Genomic DNA, 22,661 nt, shown 5'->3' with positions numbered 1-22,661 from the left:
TCTCCTTTTTTTTTTTCTTTTTTTGCTTGTCCTTTGCTATCATACCTCAAAAATTCTTGCCAAATCCACCAAGGCTATGAACATTTACCCCTGTGTTTTCTTCCAGGAATTTTCTAGTTCTCTTCAATTAGGTCTTTGGTCCTTTTGGAGATAATTTTTTATGTGGCTTCATTCTTTTATCTCTGTTTACCCAGTTGCCCAGCATTGCTGTAGAAGACTATTCTTTCCCCCAGTGAATTGTTTTGCTGCCCTGTCCAAAGTTGTGTGACCACAGACTTTACGAGTTTACACTCACTCAGTTCTCGTCCATTGATCTCTGCATCTCTCCTTGTGCAAGTACTGTAGTGTGTTCTTTACTATTGCTTTGAAGTAAGCTTTGATGTCAGGAGGTGTGAGAATTCCTAATTCGTTCTTTCTCAAGACTGTTTTGTCTGTTCAGCATCCCTTGCAAATCCATGTGAGTTTAAGGATCAGTTTGTCCAGGAGCGCCTGGGTGGCTCAGTCGGTTGAGCGTCCGACTTCAGCTTGGGTCATGATCTCACACTCTGTGAGTTCGAGCCCCGCGTCGGGCTCTATGCTGACAGCTCAGAGCCTGGGGCCTGTTTCAGATTCTGTGTCTCCCTCTCTCTCTGACCCTCCCCTGTTCATGCTCTGTCTCTCTCTGTCTCAAAAATAAATAAACATTAAAAAAAAAATTAAAAAAAAAAAAGGATCAGTTTGTCCATTTTGCAAATAAAAGCTGTTGGAATTTTGGTAACAATTGCACTGAATCTGTCGATTGCTTTGGTTGTATGGAAGCTATGAACCACGGGAATCTACCCCCAAAACCAAGAGCACACTTACATACTGTATGTTAGCCAACTTGACAATAAATTATATTTAAAAAAATTTACAATTCTGTTGTAATTGGTCTGTAATTGTTACATCTTCTAGATAATTTGACCTTTTAATCACTAAATAAGATCATTCTTTGTGTCTTGTAGCAGATTTTGTCTTAAAGTCTATTTTGCCTGAAATTAACATAGCTACACTCTCTTTTGCCTGCTGTTTACATGGAATCTATTTTTCCATCTATTGACTTTCAACCTCTTAGTATGTTTGTTTGTTTGTTTTTGCTTACCTTTTTTTTGTATATTAAATATAATTTATTGTCAAATTGGTTTCCATACCACACCCAGTGCTCATCCCAACAGGTGCCCTCCTCAATGCCCATCACCCACTTTCCCCTCCCTCCCACCCCCCATCAACCCTCAGTTTATTCTCAGTTTTTAAGAGTCTCTTATGGTTTTCCTCCCTCCCTCTCTTTTTTCTCCCTTCCCCTCCCCCATGGTCTTCTGTTAACTTTCTGAGGATCCACATATGAGTGAAAACATACGGTATCTGTCTTTATCTGCCTGACTTATTTCACTTAACATAATATCCTCCGGTTCCATCCATGTTGCTGCAAATGGCCAGATTTCATTCTTTATCGTTGCCAAGTAGTATTCCATTGTATGTATAAACCACATCTTCTTTATCCATTTGTCAGTTGATGGACATTTAGGCTCTTTCCATAATTTGGCTGTTGTTGAAAGTGCTGCTATAAACATGTGGTACATGTGCCCCTATGCATCAGCACTCCTGTATCCCTTGGGTAAATTCCTAGCAGTGCTATTGCTGGGTCATAGGGTAGTTCTATTTTTAATTTTTTGAGGAACCTTCACACTGTTTTCCAGAGCAGCTGCACCAGTTTGCATTCCCACCAGCAGTGCAAGAGGGTTCCCGTTTCTCCACATCCTCTCCAGCATCTATAGTCTCCTGATTTATTCATTTTAGCCACTCTGATGGGTGTGAGGTGATATCTGAGTGTGGTTTTGATTTGTATTTCCCTGATGAGGAGTGACGTTGAGCATTTTTTCATGTGCCTATTGGCCATCTGGATAGTCTTCTTTAGAAATGTCTATTCATGTCTTCTCATTTCTTCACTGGATTATTTGTTTTTTGGGTGTGGAGTTTGGTGAGTTCTTTATAGATTTTGGATACTAGCCCTTCGTCTGATATGTCATTTGCAAATATCTTTTACCATTCCGTTGGTTGCCTTTTAGTTTTGTTGATTGTTTCCTTTGTGGTGCAGAAGCAAATTACTTATTACTTATTACTTATTACTTTGGCTACTCAGGGGCTTTTGTAGTTCCATACAGGTTTTAGGATTGCTTGTTTTAGCTTTGAGAAGATAGCTGGTGCAATTTTGATTGTAATTGCATTGAATGTGTAGATTGCTTTGGGTAGTATTGACATTTTAACAATATTCTTCCAATCTATGAGCATGGAATGTTTTTCCATTTCTTTGTATCTTCTTCAATTTCCTTCATAAGCATTCTATAGTTTTCAGCACACAGATCTTTTACATCTTTGGTTAGGTTTATTCCTAGATATTTTATGGTCCTTGGTACAATTGTGAATGGGATCAGTTTCTTTATTTGTCTTTCTGTTGCTTCATCATTGGTGTATAAAAATGAAACCGATTTCTGTACATTAATTTTGTACCATGCAACTTTGCTGAATTCATGTATCAGTTCTAGCAGACTTTTGGTGGAGTCTGTCAGGTTTTCCATGTATAATATCATGTCACCTGCAAAAAGTGAAAACTTGATTTCATCTTTGCCAATTTTGATGCCTTTGATTTCCTTTTGTTGTCTGATTGCAGATGCTAGAACTTCCAACACTATGTTAAACAACAGCGGTGAGAGTGGACATCCCTGTCGTGTTCCTGATCTCAGGGGGAAGGCTCTCAGTTTTTCCCCATTGAGGCTGATATTAGCTGTGGGCCTTTCATAAATGGCTTTTATGATATTTAAGTATGTTCCTTCTATCCCGACTTTCTCAAGGGTTTTTATTAAGAAAGTATGCTGAATTTTGTCAAATGCTTTTTCTGCATCGATTGACAGGATCATATGGTTCTTTTCTTTTATTAATGTGATGTATCACATTGCTTGATTTGCTAATGTTGAACCAGCCCTGCATCCCAGGAATGAATCCCACTTGATTGTGGTGAATAATTCTTTCTATATGCTGTTGAATTCGATTTGCTAGTATCTTGTTGAGAAGTTTTGCATCCATATTCATCAGGGATATTGGCCTGTAGTTCTTTCTTGTTTTTTGCTGGGTCTCTGTCTGGTTTGAAATCAAAGTAATGCTAGCTTCATAGAATGAGTCTGGAAGCTTTTCTTCCCTTTCTATTTCTTGGAACAGCTTGAGAAGGATAGGTATTATCTCTGCTTTAAACGTCTGGTAGAACTCCCCAGGGAAGCCATCTGGTCCTGGACTCTTATTTGTTGGGAGATTTTTGATAACTGATTCAATTTCTTCGCTGGTTATGGGTCTGTTCAAGCTTTCTATTTCCTCCTGATTGAGTTTTGGAAGTGTGTGGGTGTTTAGGAATTTGTCCATTTCTTCCAGGTTGTCCAGTTTGTTGGCATATAATTTTTCATAGTATTCCCTGATAATTGCTTGTATTTCTGACGGATTGGTTGTAATAATTCCATTTTCATTCATGATTTTATCTATTTGGGTCCTCTCTCTTTTCTTTTTGAGAAGCCTGGCTTAAGGTTTATCAATTCTGTTTATTTTTTTAAAAAACCAACTCTTGGTTTCATTGATCTGCTCTACTGCTTTTTTGGATTCTATATTGTTTATTTCTGCTCTGCTCTTTATTATTTCTCTTCCTCTGCTGGGTTTGGGGTGTCTTTGCTGGTCTGCTTCTGGTTCCTTTAGGTGTGTTGTTAGATTTTGTATTTGGGATTTTTCTTGTTTCTTGAGATAGGCCTGGATTGCAATGTATTTTCCTCTCAGGACTGCCTTTGCTGCATCCCAAAGCATTTGGATTGTTGTATTTTCATTTTCATTTGTTTCCATATATTTTTTTTTTATTTCTTCTCTAACTGCCTGGTTGACCCATTCATTATTTAGTAGGATGTTCTTTAACCTCTTTGCCTTTGGAGGTTTTTCAGACTTTTTCCTGTGGTTGATTTCAAGTTTCATAGCATTGTTATCTGAAAGTATGGTATGCATCATGCATGGTATGATCTCAGTTTTTTATACTTATTAAGGACTGTCTGTAACCTAGTATGTGATCTATCTTGGATAGATGCAGAGTTCTAAATATATCTGTCAAGTCCATATGATCCAATGTTTGATTCAGGGCCCTTGTTTCTGTATTGATCCTGTGTCTAGCTGATCTATGCATTGTTGTAAGTGGAGTATTAAAGTCCCCTGCAATTACCACATTCTTATCAATAAGGTTCCTTATGTTTGTGATTGTTTTATATATTTGGGGGCTCCTGTATTTGGCGTATAAACATGTATAATTGTTAGCTCTTTCTGATGGATAGACCCTGTAATTATTATATAATGCCCTTCTTCATCTCTTGTTACAGCCTTTAATTTAAAGTCTCGTTTGTCTAAGTATGGCTACTCCAGCTTTCTTTTGACTTCCAGTAGCATGATAGATAGTTCTCCATCCCCTTACTTTCAATCTGAAGGTGTCCTCAGGTCTAAAATAAGTCTCTTGTAGACCGCAAATAGATGGGTCTTGTTTTTTATCCATTCTGATACCCTATGTCTTTTGGTTGGAGCATTTAGTCCATTTACATTGAGTGTTATTATAGAAAGATATGTGTTTAGAGTCATTGTGATGTCTGTAGGCTTCATGCTTGTAGTGGTGTCTCTGGTACTTTGTGGTCCTTGCAACATTTCACTCACAGAGTCCCCGTGAGGATCTCTTGTAGGGCTGGTTTAGTGGTGATGAAGTCCTTCAGTTTTTGTTTGTTTGGGAAAACCTGTATCTCTCCTATTCTGAATGACAGGCTTGCTGGGTAAAGGATTCTTGGCTGCATATTTTTTTCTGTTCATCACATTGAAGATGTCCTGCCGTTCCTTTCTGGCCTGCCAAGTTTCAGTAGAGAGGTCTGCCACTACCCTTATGTGTCTGTCTACCTTTGTATGTTAGGACCCGTTTATTCCTAGCTGCTTTCAGAATTCTCTCTTTATCCTTGTGTTTTGCCAGTCTCACTATGGTATGTCGTGCAGATGATCAATTCAAGTTACGTCTGAAGGGAGTTCCCTGTGCCTCTTGCATTTTAATGCCTTTTTCCTTCTCCAGGTCAGGGAAGTTCTCAGCTATGATTTGTTCAAGTACTCCTTCAGCTCCTGTCTCTCTCTTCTTCTTCTGGAATTCCTGTGATATGGATATTGTTCCGTTTGATTGCATCACTTAATTCCCTAACTCTCCCCTCATACTCATGGATTTTTTTTATCTTTTTCTCAGCTTCCTCTTTTTCCATAATTTTATCTTCTAATTCACCTATTCTCCCCTCTGCCTCTTCAATCTGTGCTTTGGCTGTCTTCATTTTATTTTGCACCTCACTTACAACATTTTTTGTTCCTCATGACTATTTCTTAGTCCCTTGATCTCTCTAGCAATAGATTCTCTGCTGTCCTCTATGCTTTTTTCAAGCCTAGCAATTAGTTTTATGACTATTCTCAACTCTTGCTCAGTTATATTGCTTAAGTTGGTTTTGATCAATTTGTTAGCTGTCACTCCTTCCTGGAATTTCTTTTGTGGAGAATTCTTCCGTTTCATCATTTTGGCTAGTTTTCTGTCCCTGATGAGTTTTAAAAGCTTGCTGTGTGCTTTGTACCTGCAAGCACCGCTATATTAAAGGGAGGGTGGTGGGGGGTCATACACTGTCCAGGGCCTGGCCCTTCAGGAGGTGTTTTTTGGAGAGTGTTACTTGCTCTCTCTTGTTGTGACTTTGGTTATTTTATTTCCCTACTCGTAGTGATGTTTTGGACCCTCTCCAGGTGTGCTTTGATTTGTTCCTTGGAATAGCCCTGGAAAGGAAAACAGGAGACAAAAACATGTAAACACACAAATAAACCAAAAGAAAAAACCCAAAACACCGACTACAAGTAAAGAACAGGGTGGAGGCGGTGCTGACAGAAGAGCAGATACAAAGAGAAATGACAGGAGCGGAGGAGAAAGAAAAAATAAACATTGACTAGGCAGAGAGACTAAAAGGCTTAATCCATAGAGAAAGGAAAATAAAGAAGGAGGCGGGGAAAATGAAACAAAGATAAAGTTACCCAGACAGAGAAACTATACAGCTCGATTATTCCAGAGAGAGAGAAAGGAGTGTAAAGAAGAAGAAGGAGGTGTAGAACATGTATCAAGACAATGGATTAAATATATCTGTTTAGACAGACCAATAACCAGAGTAACCAGCCTAGGGAAGGAAAGAGATAAGGAGCAGAAGTGGGAGGGAGAATATATCTCTCTCTCCAGAATTGACCTAGAGTTAATCCAGGCAATGCTGCATCACTTGTGGGGAGTAGCTGTCCACAGGGTCTGTGCCCCTCGGTGGAGACGCAGTTACCCAGTGCAAAGGGGCGTGGCTTGGCGTCATCTGGACCCACCTCCACTGTGGGCCCACCTTGGTGCTGGGGGGCGGCAATGGTGATTCCCCCAGTCTCTTCTCCACAGACCCCGACCGGTGGACTCAGTTTGAGTCTTCCTCACTGTGTCGCGGGTGCAGACGGGACGGTCCTTCTCGCTCCACCAACTCCGCTGACCCTGCGCTTGGCTAAGATTCACAGTCCCGTTCCCATGCGCTCCGGCACTGGGGAAGTGCCTCTCAGTGCAGCCCAATAGGTGGTCCCGGCTGGCTTTGTGCCACCGCACTTCAAGGAGGACTTCCATCTCCTACTGCAGACTGCGTCGGTGACCTCGCCACTGAGCCCCGGGGGTGGTGGACACAGGCAGGCTTTGTTCTGTCCCACCGCACTCTGGAGAAGTGGCCGCTTTCTCCCACTGCAGCCTGCGCCCCTGACCTACCACCGAACCCAGGGCTGGCTCCCCTCCTCCCCAGGTGCGTGAACAGGGAGCCGGCCCCAGTCCGAAGAAAGTCCTGCCGTCAGAGATGGGATCCCTCTGAGTCTCAGTACGAGGTCATTTTCCTGTGCAGATACAGTCCTACAGTTCCCTAGCCATTCTCTTCCCTTTGTCTCTCCGCAGAAGGGGACCCCTCCCCTCTGTGCCTACCCACCCTGTTCTATCTCCCCCAGTTCACAGTCACCCACCTATCCTTTCTCACGTTGTCCCATTTTCTTCCTGGTAGATTCAGTCTCTTTTCCTCCCAGACTCTTGGGGTTCAGAGTCCTTTGGCTTCAGCACTTCTTTGAGAGAGGCGGGAAGTAAGGATCCCTCTACTTCTCTGCCATGTTGACCCCTCCCTACCTCCCTCTTAGTGTGTTTAGATGTAAGTTGAGTCTCTTACGGAGAGCATATAATTGGATATTCTTTATCTGTTCTGCCCAAATCTGCCTTTTAGTTGGACAGATTAATCCATTAACATTTAAGGTTATTATTGATAAAGACCTACTTATGCCATTTTGTTATTTTCTACATGTTTTCTATCATTTTTGTTCCTCAATTCTTTCGTTGTGTGTGTGTGTGTGTGTGTGTGTGTTAAATGTTTTCTCATGGACCATTTTGATTCCCTGTCATTTCTTTTTATTTATTTGTTTTAATGGTTGTCCTGGGGATTACAGTTAACATTTTATTTTTTTTTAATTTTTATTTAATTTTTTAATTTAGATCCAAGTTAGCATATAGTGCAACAATGATTTCAGGAGTAGATTCCTTAATGCCACTTACCCATTTAGCCCATCCCCCTCCCACAACCCCTCCAGTAACCCTCAGTTTGTTCTCGATATCTAAGAGTCTCTTATGGTTTGTCCCCTTTCCTGTTTTTATATTATTTTTGCTTCCCTTCCCTTATGTTCATCTGTTCTGTGTCTTAAAGTCCTCATATGTGTGAAGTCATATGATATTTGTCTTTCTCTAATTTCGCTTAGCATACTACCCTCTAATTCCATCCACGTAGTTGCAAATGGCAAGATTTCATTTTTTGATTGCCGAGTAATATTCCATTTTTTATATATATATATATATATATATATATATATATATATATGTGTGTGTGTGTGTGTGTGTGTGTGTGTGTGTGTTATAATGTGATATATACATATACATATACACCACATCTTTATCCATTCATCCATCGATGGACATTTGGGCTCTTTCCATGCTTTGGCTATTGTTGATAGTGCTGCTATAAAGATGGGGGTGCGTGTGTCCCTTCGAAATAGCACACCTGTATCCCTTGGATAGATACCTAGTAGTGCAATTGCTGGGTCATAGGGTAGTTCTATTTTTAATTTTGGGGGGAACCTCCAGACTGTTTTCCAGAGTGGCTGCACCAATTTGCATTCCCACCAGCAGTGCAGAAGAGATCCTCTTTCTCCACATCCTTGCCAACATCTGTTGTTGCCTAAGTTGTTAATGTTAGCCATTCTGACAGGTGTGAGGTGGTATCTCATTGTGGTTTTGATTTCTATTTCCCTGATGATGAGTCATGTTGAGCATTTTTTCAGGTGTCGGTTGGCCATCTGGATGTCTTCTTTGGAAAAGTGTCTCTTCATGTCTTTTGCCCATTTCTTCACTGGATTATTTGTTTTTTGGGTGCTGAGTTTGAGAAGTTGTTTATAGATTTTGGATACTAACTCTTTATCGGATATGTCATTTGCAGCTGTCTTCTCCCATTCTGTCGGTTGCCTTTTAGTTTTGCCGATTGTTTCCTTCGCTGTGCAGGAGCTTTTCATTTTGATTAGGTCCCAGTAGTTCATTTTTGCTTTTGTTTCCCTTGCCTCTGGAGACATGTTGAGTAAGAAGTTGCTGTGGCCAAGATCAAAGAGGTTTTTGCCTGCTTTCTCCTCAGATTTTGATGCCTTCCTGTCTTCCATTTAGGTCTTTCATCCATTTTGAGTTTATTTTTGTGTCTGGTGTGAGAAAGTGGTCCAGTTTCATTTTTCTGCCTGTCGCTGTCTAGTTTTCCCAGCACCACTTGCTGAAGCGACTGTCTTTATTCCATTGGATATTCTTTCCTGCTTTGTCAAGGATTAGTTGGCCATACGTTTGTGGGTCCATTTCTGGGTTCTCTATTCTGTTCCATTTATCTGAGTGTCTGTTCTTATGCCAGTGCCATACTTTCTTGATGATGACAGCTTGTAATACAGCTTAAAGTCCGGCAATTAACATTTTAATTCATAGCAGCCTATTTTGATTTAATACCAACTTTGTTTTGATAGTATATAAAATTTTTGCTCTTATGTACCTGCGCACACACACACCTGCTTTCTTTTGTTTTGCCACAAATTACACCTTTATACCTTGTGTGCCCATTAACATAGATTTACAATTACTGGTGTAGGCATTTATCTTTTAAATCATATAAGAGTTTCAAACCAAAAAGATAAGCATTATAAACCAAAAATAGCCAATTACTATTGGCCTGTGTATTTTCAATTATCAGGTTATTTCTTTATGTGGATTTGCATTAATATCCATTATCCTTTCATTTCAGCCTGAAAGTCTCCCATTAGCATTTCTTGTAGGGCAGATGTGCTCGTGAGCTCTGTGCCTCTCAGTGTAACCTTATACTTGGGGTTTCTTAAGCTTCTTGGCTGTGTACATTTGTGTCTTTGTCAAATTTGGGGAAATTTTTGCCCGTATTTCTTCAAATATTCTTTCTACCTCATTCTCTTCTCCACTTAAGGAATTCCCATGATGTGTATATTGGTATGTTTGATGGGATCCCACAGGTCTCTTGGGCTCTGTTCTTATTTTTTTTCCTTCTTTTTTCTTTCTGTTCTTCCAGGGAGGTTATGTAAATCATCCTGTCTTCATGGTTATTGATTCTTCTGCCTGCTCACATCTGCTGTTGAACTCTCCTTGTGAACTTTTCATTTCAGTTATTGTACTTTTCAGCTCCAAAATTTCTGTGTAGTTTCTCTTTGTAATTTCTGTCTCTTTCACATGGGTTCTAGTTCATCAGAATTGTCACGGTTTTCTTTAGGTCTTTGAGCATACTTAAAAGAGTTGACTTAAATCCTTTGAGGGGCGCCTGGGTGGCCCAGTTGATTGAGCGTCTGACTTCAGTTCAGGTCATGATCTCTTGGTTCACGAGTTTGAGCCCCACATCGGGCTCATTGTAGTCAGCCTGTCAGTGCGGAGCCCAGTTCGGCTCTTTCTGCTTACACTCTCGCTCTCAAAAACTAAATAAAAAATTTAAATTCTTTGACTAGTGAGTCTGATGTTTGGGCTTCCTTCGGAGCAGTTTCTACTCATTTTTTTTCTTGCAGTGGGCCATACATTTGTTTCTTTGCCTGCCTCATACTTTTAGTGTTAAAACTGGGCATTTGGAACATTATTGTACAGCAATTCTGGAATCCAATTTCTCTCCACCAGAATTTGTTATCGTTGCTGTTGAATGTATGTTTAGTGATACCTGTATACTAATTTTGTAATCTGTATTTGTCACGTGTGGTCCCTGAAGACTGTTACGTTAGTTTCGTGGTTAGCTAGTGGTTGGTCAGAGGTTTTCTTGGGGGCCTGGAACAAAAAGTAAAACACCTGTAGTCTCTGCAGATGTGTTCTGTGTGGGTGTCCAGGGCCTACCTTCAAAATCAGCAGGCAATTGGCAACTCTCCATAATCTTTACTTTCTGCTTGTGCAGAACCTGAAGGTCAGCCAGAATTGAGGACTTAATGCAATTTCAGGTCTTTTCTGACCATGTGCCTAACCCTGGCTTTCTAGATTCAAAGAAATATGAGGGAAATTTTTTAAAAATTCCCCCAAACATCTTATTCCATAGTTTTCCTCCCAGGCTTCTTGGTTAGTTTTTTGTTTTCCTCTACTATTTCACTTGCCTCTGGTGGTGATGGCTGAGATATTTGCCTTTAAATGTGTTCAGCACATGCCTCGTGGGTAGACAGCTCAGCCCCTGGAGAGTGGGATTAGATAAATAAAGGCAATATGGAAACCAATTTGACAATAAATTTCATATATTGAAAAAAAAAAAGTAAAAGAAAAAGTTTATAAAGTAAAAAAAAATAATTAAAAATTTAAAAAAAAAGATAAAGGCAAGCCAGAAAAGTCAAATCAGACAACCACGGATCTTTGACAATAAATAGGTCCCCCCTGCTCCCTGCAGTACTAGGAATGTGGGCTGTCATCTGCAAGGTCACAGCCAAAGCAGTGAATAGATTAGACAGGGGTCAGTTAAAATGTCAGCTGGTTGTTGTCCTTGATTAAACATTTTCCAGTTGCTGTAAACTTTTGATAAGTTTCCAAAGTTCTGATAAAGTTGGTTCTGATGGTGTTCCCCAGTTTAGTCACTGTTTTTGTGGAGTTATGGACTTTTGGTTTAACAGCCCTTAATTTTCACTGTTGTCACTTCTCACAAGTCTTTCCGAGGCACTTCGATGTTCCTGGGTCTGTGCTGGGTTTAGGAATGTAGTGATGAATGAGACAGACGTGGTCCCCACCCTCCTGGAGCTTTCTGTCTGATGCCTTCCCTGTGAACTGAATAGCTGTTCCTTACCCTGACTTTATATTCTCTGTGGTTAAAAGCTTTAGAGCTTTTGAAGTATGTTATGTAAACTTGGACATGGACTTTGGGACTGTTTATATCCTGTCACCTGGACATTGAGGATGCTTGAATTTTTGTTTCTGGAGAGTTACTATACCCATTAGAATTTATGCGTGGTTACTCCACTGTTGCAGACGTCATAGTGGCTCATCTTCAGAATTGTTGGCTCCAGTTTCATGGAGTTGCTTGTCACCTGCACAGTCCCCCTACATCATGCGTCTTTTCTCCACAAATAGGGTGTCATGTTGATAAACCCAGTCTGACCTCCCAGCTGGAGCAAGAAGACAAAGTGATGACACAGGAGCGAGGAATTCTTCCCGGCACCTGTCCAGGTGAGCACCAGGTGGACAGGCGGATAGGAGTCTTCTTAAGGAATAGGTCTGGCCAGTGATTTGGGGCATGGGAATAGTACATTCAGGAAACGTCAATCAGGAACGTTTGTAACATGTCCTTTTTTCTGGCAGAGATGGTCAAGAACATTTGGTATGAGCTTCTTCGTGTATGTTCCTTCTTTTTACCTTTCTGTTCAACATCTCATGCGTTACCTTGGACTCAGAGGGGGGAAAAAAGACGTATCTCTTTTCCTTTGAAGTGTACTTAACATATAGTGTTATATCAGTTTCAGGTGCACAACGTAGTGATTTGATAAGTTTATAAGTTATACTGTGCTCACCACAAGTGTAGCTGCTGTCTGTCATCGGACAATGCTAATACATTTCTTTTCAAGTTTAAATCTCATAGGAGCACTTTATCCAATTCCTTCCTACTTTGCATTCCTGATAATCCCTTCTTTTGTAAATCTCTGATCAGTCTTAATCTTTCTAGAATCCTTTAATACCTATAGTTTTCATACTCACATCCCTTTCATGGCAAACTTCCTCAAAAACCCTGATCCCTCAGAGTCTGCCTTTACTCATGTATGTACTTTACTATTCCTTTCCTCCATCAACTTAAATTTCTTTTCAATTTGTTTCAGGTTTGGAGACTGTACTTAAAGCCAAATGGTTAACTCCTAAGAAGCACGTTTTTAGAAAAGAACATTCCAATGGTATTAAAGCGGTAAGACTAACCTGGCTGATTTCTGGTTTTTTACAGTAGGAAAGTAAGTTAGAAAAGTCACAAAGTAAACAGTCATAGTATCATTTACAGATGAGGAAATTTTGTCTCTGGAGAGATACTGTGAAAAGTTGTGAATTTGGAGAAAACCATAAGTTAGCTCCAAACTTGTTTCCTCACTGGGAGTTTCCACTTGTAAATATTTCCTTAAACGTGACTACGATATTGACCGTTGAAATATAAAGTGGTCTTAAGTTTATCAGAAGATGCTCTGTGAATATGATAAGGATTTGTGGCAAAGCATCCTTCTTTTTTAACTTCTAACAGCTCAAACTTGGCAGAAGCCACATACAAGCACTGAAAATAGCCAAAATGTCAATTGTAATAATGTAACAGAATTCCTGAAAAAGAGAATTCCTATGACATAAAATTCATTAAATATTAAAAATACTATAAATGATAGTTATCATTCATCTCTTAACAGGAAAGAAATCATCTTGGAGTGAAAGTCAATGAATGTAATCAGTGCTTTAAAGTCTTCAGCACAAAATCTAACCTCACTCAGCACAAGAGAATTCATACTGGAGAAAAACCCTATGACTGTAATCAGTGTGGCAAGTCCTTCAGCAGTAGATCCTACCTGACCATTCACAAGAGGATACACAATGGGGAGAAGCCCTATGAATGCACGGACTGTGGCAAAGCCTTCAATGATCCCTCATCCCTGAGGCTGCACGTGAGAATTCACACTGGAGAAAAACCCTACGAATGTAATCAGTGTTTCCACGTCTTCCGCACCAGTTGTAACCTCAAAAGCCACAAGAGAATTCATACGAGAGAGAATCACCATGAGTGTAATCAATGTGGCAAGGCCTTCAGCACGAGGTCCTCCCTCACCGGGCATAATAGTATTCATACGGGGGAGAAACCTTATGAGTGCCACGACTGTGGGAAAGCCTTCAGGAAGAGCTCCTATCTGACCCAGCACATGAGAACTCATACTGGAGAAAAACCCTATGAGTGTGATCAGTGTGGAAAATCCTTCAGCAGTAGCTTTTCTCTTACTGTGCACAAGAGAATTCACACTGGGGAGAAACCCTATGAATGCAGTAACTGTGGGAAAGCATTCAATAATCTCTCTGCTGTTAAGAAACACGTGAGGACTCACACTGGAGAGAAACCCTACGAATGTAATCATTGTGGGAAATCTTTCACCACTAACTCTTACCTTTCTGTGCACAAAAGAATTCATAATAGGTGGATATGAGTACAGTAATTAGGAAAGCGTTCATTGATCTCTTAACCCTCAGACAACTGAAGGTAACTCACTAGATGGGTGAGTTATCTGCTGCTGCCTAAAAAATTTCCCTCCAAAACACAGTGGCTTCAAACCTCATACATTTATTATAATTTCTGTAGGTCGGGAATCTGGAAGCGTCCTAGCTGTGTAGTCCTGGCGCAGAATCTGTCCTGAGGTGAGATCAAGATGTCTGCTGGAGCCACAATCATCGGAGTCTTTACCGATACAGAATCTGCTTCCAGAATGGCTCACTCACACGTCTAGCAAGTTAATGCCAGTTGTTGGCAGAGAATCTTCATTACTTCACTCTCCAGAGGGCCAAGTATCTTCACGACGTAGCATCAGGTTCCTCCCAAAGCATTTGATCTACAGGAGAGCTAATGCAGAAGCCACATTGTCTTTTTTGACCCATCCTCAGGAGGACATACTATCATTTCTTCCGTACTGTATTGCTTACAGAGTGGGAAGAAACAACACAGGGTATATATATAAGGAGACAGATCATAAGGAACCATCTGAGGAGTTTCCATGAAATCAGTGAAGAAAAGCCTTTAGCAGACTCTCATTCTGTCGATCTATTGTATATGAAGTAGCCCTCGGTAACTTATGTCAATTCCCTCTGGAGAGAAGCCTCACGAGTGCAATCTTTGTGGTAAGCTTTCAGCTCAAAGTCACCCTAATGTGCACAAAAGATTATGTGTGGAGAGAAACCTGAGGAGCGCAGTAGCTACAGGAAAGCCTTCAGTGATATCTCTAGGGAGTCACATAACAGTTCACACCAGGGGAAAAAACCTCATGACTATCCTCAGAATGCAAAAGCCTTCAGCGACACTCATCCCATAGAGCACATGTGAGAAATCACTACAGAGGAATCCTAAAAGGAATGTGGGAAACCCTTGAGCACAAGCGTTTGCGTTACTGAGCGAAAGATGGGGAGAGATTCCGAATACAATTACTGTGGGAAAGCCTCTAATGTTCTCTTAGTTTTTAAGAGGCACGAGGGTTTATTCTGGAGAGAAATTCCCTTCGACTGTCATCAGTACTGGAAAGTCATTTTTCCACATTCCTTAGGAAACTGAGAATTCACTGCAAAGACACTTGTGAATATAAAGACTGAGGGAATACCTTTGATGATACCTCTTACGTTAGGAAAAATAGGAAGTTTTCTTTGGAGGCAAAAGTTGTGAGTGTATCAGTTTGGAAAAAATCTTTCAGTGATTCTTTGTTGGTTTGTGAGAACTCCCATTGTAGGGAAACCCTAGAAAAGTGATGCCTCAGCTCTTTACTGAGGGGCCACAAAATAAGTTAAACTGGGAATGGAAATTATCAATTTGAGTGTGGGTTTACCTTTATCTCATCCTAAGATCGGGCCACTAGTTCATTAATTTTCAGTCTTTTTGTTTTAGTATAAACACGTCTATAGCCATACCTAAAATAAACCTTAAATTATGTTCCATAGTTTTGTATGTAACATGTTAACTCTAATTTACTCTTTAAAAACATCAGTACATAGCATATCCAAAAAGACATTTCTGAATATCTCCTGAGTGAATTAGTTTATCATTAGTGGAAATTAGACCGTATTTACTATATACTTTTTCTAGTTTAATGGCATTTTTGTCAGGTAAGCGGACTTTACGATGCTGATTGTTTTTTATCTTTCTCCTCTAGTATGGCATTTTGTTTAGCTTCTTTCCCAATGCCCATCGTCCCCCACTCATTTATGTAAAAAATGTTTTCGTTGTCATTCAAGTTGTCAATGAGCAGGATTAAAAATGCGCAACTTATAAGGCTTCTCTGAGGCCCAGAGAGGTATTGCCTGGCTCTGCTGACCATAAGGAGTAGGTAGAAGTCACTGGGGAGAACACCATCCGGCTCGTTCCCCACCTGTATCCTGTTCATCTTACCCGTACTTTCTCTTGAAAGTCGACTCAAGGCCAAGAGTCGGAAGCGCTCTATTTTGATCATGATGCCAGACACCATAGTGCAGCACAAAATGACAGTGACATGGGCTCCCCCGGACCTCTGATTGGCGGTCTCAGCTCTGGACTGCTTATGCCCAGACTACTCCTTACATGATTAAAAGTAACCTCTAACTGGTTGAAGCCAAAGTCTTTTTCTCGGGGGGTTTGTTTTTGAGGTGGTGTTCTGTTCATGTCCAGCCGAATGCAATATCTAACTAGGAAACCTATTAGTTGGTCCCATTTGATAAGTGTTCCATATTTCTTTGAAAATAATGTATATTCTCTAAGTTTTCGATGTAGACTATGTGCCCATTAACTCAAGTTAATTGTGTTTTCAGATATAGTATGTACATTCAGGTTTTTGTCCTCAAACTTATTTAGTGGTAGATGTCTATTAAAGTCCTCTTCTAAGGATATGGATTAACGGGTTTTGGTTTTTTTTTGTCATTTCTGTCATTTTTTTCTTTATATATTTGGATGTATAACTAAATACATTCAGGATTAGTTTTTTTTCCTTGTGAATTGTTCCTTTTTATGTAGGGGTCATTTTTTTTATAATGAAATATTTCAGTACATTAATAAATGACTAAACATTTATGTAGCCCTTCCTATAGCTGAGGCACTTTTCTGAATGTCTTATGAAAATACGAACTTATTGAGTACTCAGTATAAGCTTAAGAAGTATGTACTATTATTATTCCCATTTTACAGATGAGAAAACTAACATGATATACTGGTAACTTGCCTGAACTCACTGGCTAGTAAATAGTAGAGCCCAGGTTTGAACCCCATCTGTGCTCTTAACCACTAATCTATCTACTGAGTATATTCTATATGCCAGGCCCTGTTTGAGACACTGGTGTTTATAGCAATGCATGAAATGTACGTTTTGCTATTGAAGCACTTACATTCTAATGGGGGAAGACAGATTATAGAAAAATCAATAAGAGTTGCTATTTTAAGTGTTGATCAGAAAAACATGATAAAATAGTTAAGGGGGGATTGGGATCTTACCATTGTATATAAAATAGGAAGGGAAGGCCTCTTAGCCAAGAGACACTTGAGCAGAGACCTTAACAAGTTGGGACAGTGAGTCAAAGTGTGTGGCAAGAGCAGGCTTTTCATGCAACGTCCCGCCGCAGAGCAGCCAACGGAGATGAGCGTAGAACGAGCTGGGGGTGTAGTGAGGGTGTGATAGAGGATGATGTGGTCAGAGATGTGGTAGATCTTGATCTTGTTGGATTTTATTGTCCCATTAGGGCTTTTTCTTATACTTTGAATGAGCTGGCATGCCAGTCAGAGTCCCAGCAGGAAGCAACTGACACAGACTAGGACACTTCAAGGAGAGTTTTCATAAAGAGGCTACTCACAGAGTTGTGGACAGGATGGAGGAAAACCACAAGAAGTCGTTGGTACCCAGTAGCGGGTAAGGCCAGGGTTCTATTAACATCCCTACCCCTGAAAGGATAAGAGAAGGGGACAATTACTGAAATCCACAGACAAGAGAGGAAAGAACTGCATTCCAGGAGCTGGGGGGAGGGGGTCGGGGGTAGCATCCAGCTCCACGTTCTGCAAGAAATAGCCAGAGCTAGACGTCCCCTTCTTTCATCCTTCTGATTTCATGCCTAGGGTCCCCATTGACCAAACCCAACCAAAGGCCACAAGGCAAGGAATCCCACTGATGTAGTTCATATTGATTAATGTTACTAGACTCAAAGGTAGAGAAAGTGGGTCCACTGGGGCAAATGGAAGCTATCCAGAACTTTTCACCCCGTTTGCTTCTCAGAATCTACTTTTGTCAGTCACCTGCGTAGAAAGTTCACATACCTGAATTGTAGCAGCCGCTGTACCATCTGGGTATTGTCAAAGCACTGATGCTCCCACCCATAGTCTAGAACAGTTGCCTTCACACGTGTTCTTCATATAAGGTAGGTCAGGGGACTCTTGGGAGGAAATCACAAAAATAATTAACCTAAAAGCCCGAGTTACCAGAGGGCTTTTTACCAGCAAAGTAAGGGTCCCATGGAGCTTTATGACTGCATAGGTAACCCTATGCCAGCTGACGTGGGGCTTCTGTTACACAGTAAGGGCAGAGGACATTTGGCACTCAGGCAATCCTTTGGCATGTCTCTTACCCCAGGTTTTTGTTTGTTTTTGATAAATAAATGTAGCAGCTGTAGCCTGAGAAGGGCCTGTTGGCCAGATGTTCAGACTCCTCAGGGCTGAGGATCCAGACCAGCCCTCCAAGTCCAGCAGAGGTCGTAGTCACGGGTGAAGGGAATCGAGGATGGGATGGTAGAAGTGTGGCGATTAAGTATCCGTTGCAGCACCGCGAAAAGCTGCTGTCGAGAGCGATCTGTAATTTGTTCACCGATCTTCCTCTTGTAAGTTTCTCCAAGCAAGAGGACTAACCAGAATCCCGTGTGCGTTCACTTCCAAGAAGCAAGTGCCTCTGAGTGGCCTGAGTGTTGCGCCATAATGGAGACGGTGGAATAGTTCTCAGATCCTTCTTTCAGGACTCTTTAAGGCACTCATGCCCCCAGCTGCTGGAAGTGTTCTAATGGCTTGTGCCGCCATGCTCTCAGGAATTCTCTTGGGCCAAAGGAAAGTACCACACCTAAGGCTAAGTCCGCCCCCGCCCCGGGGTAGCCCACTTCCAATGACTGGTTCCTACGGGGAGTGCAAATGCCCAGATTCCTTTGCCTCGATTTGTGATACCCTGAAAGGCCACCTCAGCCCTGGAACTCCCCGTGAGATCAACTGTCATCTCCGTTTTGACCTTATCAGAGTTCAGTCTCTTGTCCTGCCCAATCTTGGTTCTCTCCTTTAGAGATGGTTACCTCAAGCAAGTGACAAACTTCTTGTCCCAAAGTTTTATTTCTTCATCTGTCAAATAGAAATGATAGAAGGCCTACTTTGTAGACTTGTATTAAGTATTCAATTAGTTAACATATGTAAAGCATTTATGGGGCTTCTAGTGTATATATATAGGAAACATTATTTTACCTTTTATTATAACCTAATTGAAACATCATAGGAATGTATTGAGCAAAATAAGCCACACACACAAAAAAAGAGTAAATATTATATGAGACTCTAAATTCCAAGAATAGCAAAAAAAAAAAAAAAAAAATCTGTGATAGGAAAAAAAAATCAGAATGGTGGTTGTATCTAAACACACTGAGATGTGACAGGAAGGAACTTCATGGAGGAGAATGTTCTATATCTCAATTGGAGTGTAGGTTACATAAGTATATGCAATTGTCAAAATGTATTGAATGATACACTCAAGATACGTACATTGAACTGTATGCAACTCCTGCCTCAATTTGATTTATTTTGCTAAGTGAAAGAAGCCAGACATGAAAAGCCATTTCTTGTATGATTACATTGTAGGACATTTAGTAAAAGGCAAAACTGTAGGGAAGGACAACAAATCAGTGGTTTTCAGGGACAAGGAGTAAGAGAGAGGGGGGAATGACCACAAAGGGGCAACTGAAAGGAATTTGGGAGTGATGGAATTGTTCTCTCGTGGCTGTGTTGATGGACACAGCTCTAGACGCTTGCCAAAACCCATAGAACTAGACAGCATAAAGAGTGACTATTACTGTCGGTTAAAAAAATCCACCAGGTAGCAGAGGGAATGCAAAATAGAATAAACTATAATACAGGAGCCTAACTATACAAATGAATAACAAAATCACAAGGAAGAAAACCAAATTTACTCTGGAAAACTGTATATTTTGACAAGAGATGTAAGGCTGACTATGAAAAGAACTGTCTGGAAACCCTCTGGTTGAAAATGGGTTTCTTACAATGGTGTGGATTAGCGATTGTGAAACTACTTTATGTGTGTACTAGAGTTGAACAAGTAAATATGTGGTAGATTATGAAAGCCAGTTTCTTACTCTCAAAGAGATAGGTTGCAAACAAGGAAAGAGAGAAGGCTAGAATAAACACAGTGGCGTTGGAGTGGATTGGAATTGGAGGTATCAGTATGAATTCATGCTTTTTGATAGGTGGATGGATAGGTGTTTGTGTGCGCGCACACGCATGTGCATAGGATAGTACACTTACATGTATTTTCAAGGCCTATCAGCTCAGGAGGCCTAGTAGCAATGAGAATATCTATCACCCACTGAGATCTTGGTTTCTAGAGTAATATTCTTAAAAAAAAAAAAAAAAAAACAAAAACAAAAAAAAGCGCTCTTTGGAGAAATAGGGGGCTGTCACAGGGAATATAGAACCTGATCCTAAAATGTCTGAATTTCTTTTCATGGAACATAAAGGTTGACAAAGAAGAAGCCCCAAAAATCTGCCTAAAAATTCCCCTCAGGTCTTTAAATAACACCTAAGCTGTTCATGTACAGAGAAAGACTGTAGGAGGCTTAGAAGAGAGTAGCTAGAGAAAGCTGAAGATTGTGCAGAAAATTCAGAGATCATACATGCCAGTAGTCGGAGGTTGGTTTTTGGACCCATCTGGAGTGGAATGATGAGAGAAGAAAAGAGAGAAAGAGGAGAAGGAAAGGGAAGATGAGGGGAGAGGAAGGGAAGGGAAAGGAAAGGAAAAGAGAAAAGAGGGAGGAAGAAAGGAAAAGAAACAGGGAGGGAGGGAAGGAAAGAGAAAAAGAGGGAAAAAAAGAAAGGTTTTTAATTATGCCCCTACAAATGTCACACCCTGACAGTAAGTACCATGCACTACAAGTAAGGACTGCATCTTAGAAGTCAGTGCAAAACTGAAATACATCTGTGCTTTTAGAGGCTAAAATCTAGACTTCAGAGGCTCAAGGTGGCCCATTAGTACCATAACTGCCTGCCATAACGAAACCTAATCTTTAGAGGAAGGTACCATAATTAAGAACCTCTACCAAGTATATTGTTCACAAGATCCAGCAAACAAGAGCAATAGACACGCAAAGTCTGCAGGAAGATGTTGTCAATTAAGAATATAGAAATCTAGGGGCACCTGGGTGGCTCAGTCGGTTAAACGTCTGACTTCAGCTCAGGTCATGATCTCACAGTTTGTGAGTTCGAGCCCCGCATTGGGCTCTGTGCTGACAGCTCCGAGCCTGGATTCTGTGTCTCCCCCTCTCATTCTGCCCCTCCCCTACTCTCACTCTGTCTCTGTCTCTGTCTCTCTCTCTCTCAAAAATAAACATTAAAAAAAGAAGAAGAATATAGAAATCCATAGGAGCAGGCCCAGAGACCAGATATTGGAGTTAGCAGACAAGGACTTCAAAACAACTATGAATAATGTTTTTTAAAAACGGAGAAAACGTGGAAAAATTGTAGAAAAAGAAAGACAAGCTGCAAATCTTCAAACCAACTGAAGAAAGGACATGTTGCCTTCAAAGGAGCAACAGTAAGACTGACGATTTTTCAAAAGAAACTATGGAAGCAAAAAAATAACATCCAACATCCAAAGGGTTGAATGGGGGGGGGGGGGGTAGGGTATTAACCACGAATGTAAAACTCAATGACCTAAGAAAAATATTCTTTGAAAATGCAGAAAATGGAAGACGTGTTCCAACGGCGGGGGGGGGGGGGGGGGGGGTGTTAAAAAAGCAAAAGCTGAAATAACGGCAGAACTGCACCTCAAGAAAAACTAAAGAGAGTTTTCAGGTGAAGGGAAATCAGTTCACGTGAAGACAAATAACTCCAAGAATCAAGATCAGCAGGAGACAAAATGTAAGTAAATATAAATGTATGTTGACTGTGTAAAACAACCCTGTATAGTTTCACAACTTTTATGTAAGCCTAAAGTTTTTCAAAATAAAATACTTTTAAAACACATTGAACTGATTGCCCAAAGCTAGAGATGATGTAAGCCGCTGCAAGAGAGCTCCCAGTCCGCCCCCACAAGACCAGACATTATGGGAACCCCAGCAAGTGCTGCTCACGGTCGACATCCCAGGCAAGACGACAGACGCCCTAGCCGAGGACCACCAGTTCCATCCCAGGACTAGAGACAACGGGACCTCAGATACCAACTGTCATTACCCAAACACAAATGACGGGGTCTGAGCAAGCAAGCCCCCCCCCCAGTCCCCTCAAAACTAGGAACGAGAGGAACTCCAAGTACCCCCTTCAGTAGCTTTAATTCTAGAAGCGATGGCAGCCCCAGCAGTGACTCCTTCAGCTGCTCAACACTAGACAGTGGGGATCCCCAGTCCACTGACCGCCCCCCCCCCAGTCTCTACCAACAGTACAGGCAAGGCGAGACCCAGAAAGTGACTCTTCTTGTTCTACCCCCAAACTGGATAAGAATGACCTATATAAAGACTCCCCTAGTCCCCATCACTAGAGATACATGGAATCCCATGCAAATATCCCCCTGATCCTCTCCTCACATTAGAGACCATGGAACCTCTTCATGGCCCCTCCCTGTCGCACCAACACTTGAAAAATGGGATCCCCAGGCAGGCAGTGACCTCACAGTCCCCTGGCACCAGACACAATAGGAGCCCCAGCCTCATACTTCCCAGTTACCTCCAGCATCATGAGGGTTTCATCTGATGATACAAGTCTCAACAAGTGATTCCCCCATATCCCTCCAAGATTCGTGATGATGGAAATCCCAAAAAGCAACTTGTAATCCCCACACACGAAAGGAGACAGGAGCCCCAGCAAATGCCTCACCATTCTCACTCAGCACGAGTCACAGCTTGCCTCCCTTGACTCCCCCAGACCAGGTAGACGAATATCCCCAGCAAAGAGCAACCCGTCTCCCCCAAGGGAAGCAATACCAGTTTCAACAGGCAAGACTCCAGGTTCTCCAACACAGGTGTCAGGCAGTCCCAGAAAACTACATCT

General features: G+C 41.2%; 1 protein-coding gene and 1 long non-coding RNA gene across 8 annotated transcripts in view; one reads left to right on the top strand and one right to left on the bottom strand.

The window, feature by feature from the left end:
* LOC132677336 (uncharacterized) overlaps positions 1-22,661 on the top strand; it is a 99,224-nt gene that overhangs the window by 11,850 nt on the left and 64,713 nt on the right. Inside the window, exons 5-8 of one of the 6 annotated variants that reach the window (XR_013554323.2) lie at positions 11,765-11,860; positions 12,505-12,587; positions 13,069-13,920; positions 14,004-16,262. The exons of 4 other annotated variants lie outside the window; for them this stretch is intronic. Coding sequence is in view for 1 of the 2 variants with exons in the window: in XM_078443447.2 (XP_078299573.1) it covers positions 11,765-11,860; positions 12,505-12,587; positions 13,069-13,851 (962 nt within the window). In the remaining variant the exon portion in view is untranslated. Of the gene's footprint in view, positions 1-11,764; positions 11,861-12,504; positions 12,588-13,068; positions 16,263-22,661 lie in introns of those variants that run through there. One more of the 6 variants, XM_078443447.2, reaches the window with a different exon arrangement.
* LOC144615747 (uncharacterized) lies at positions 5,190-21,998 on the bottom strand. 2 transcript variants are annotated; one of them, XR_013554325.2, is made up of 5 exons: positions 21,749-21,997; positions 17,984-18,734; positions 17,676-17,791; positions 17,219-17,306; positions 5,190-5,871 (listed from the first exon to the last, which is right to left on the bottom strand). It is a non-coding gene; the product is annotated as an uncharacterized LOC144615747 (long non-coding RNA). The 2 variants fall into 2 exon arrangements; XR_013554324.2 differs by having other exon boundaries at positions 17,676-18,734; positions 21,749-21,998.

This window comes from Panthera onca, chromosome A2 (assembly GCF_046562875.1).
Source record: "Panthera onca isolate mPanOnc1 chromosome A2, mPanOnc1 haplotype 2, whole genome shotgun sequence".
Classification (NCBI taxonomy): Eukaryota; Metazoa; Chordata; class Mammalia; order Carnivora; family Felidae; genus Panthera; species Panthera onca.
Note: the sequence above shows the minus strand (reverse complement) of the source record. Positions and strands in the feature narration are given on the sequence as shown.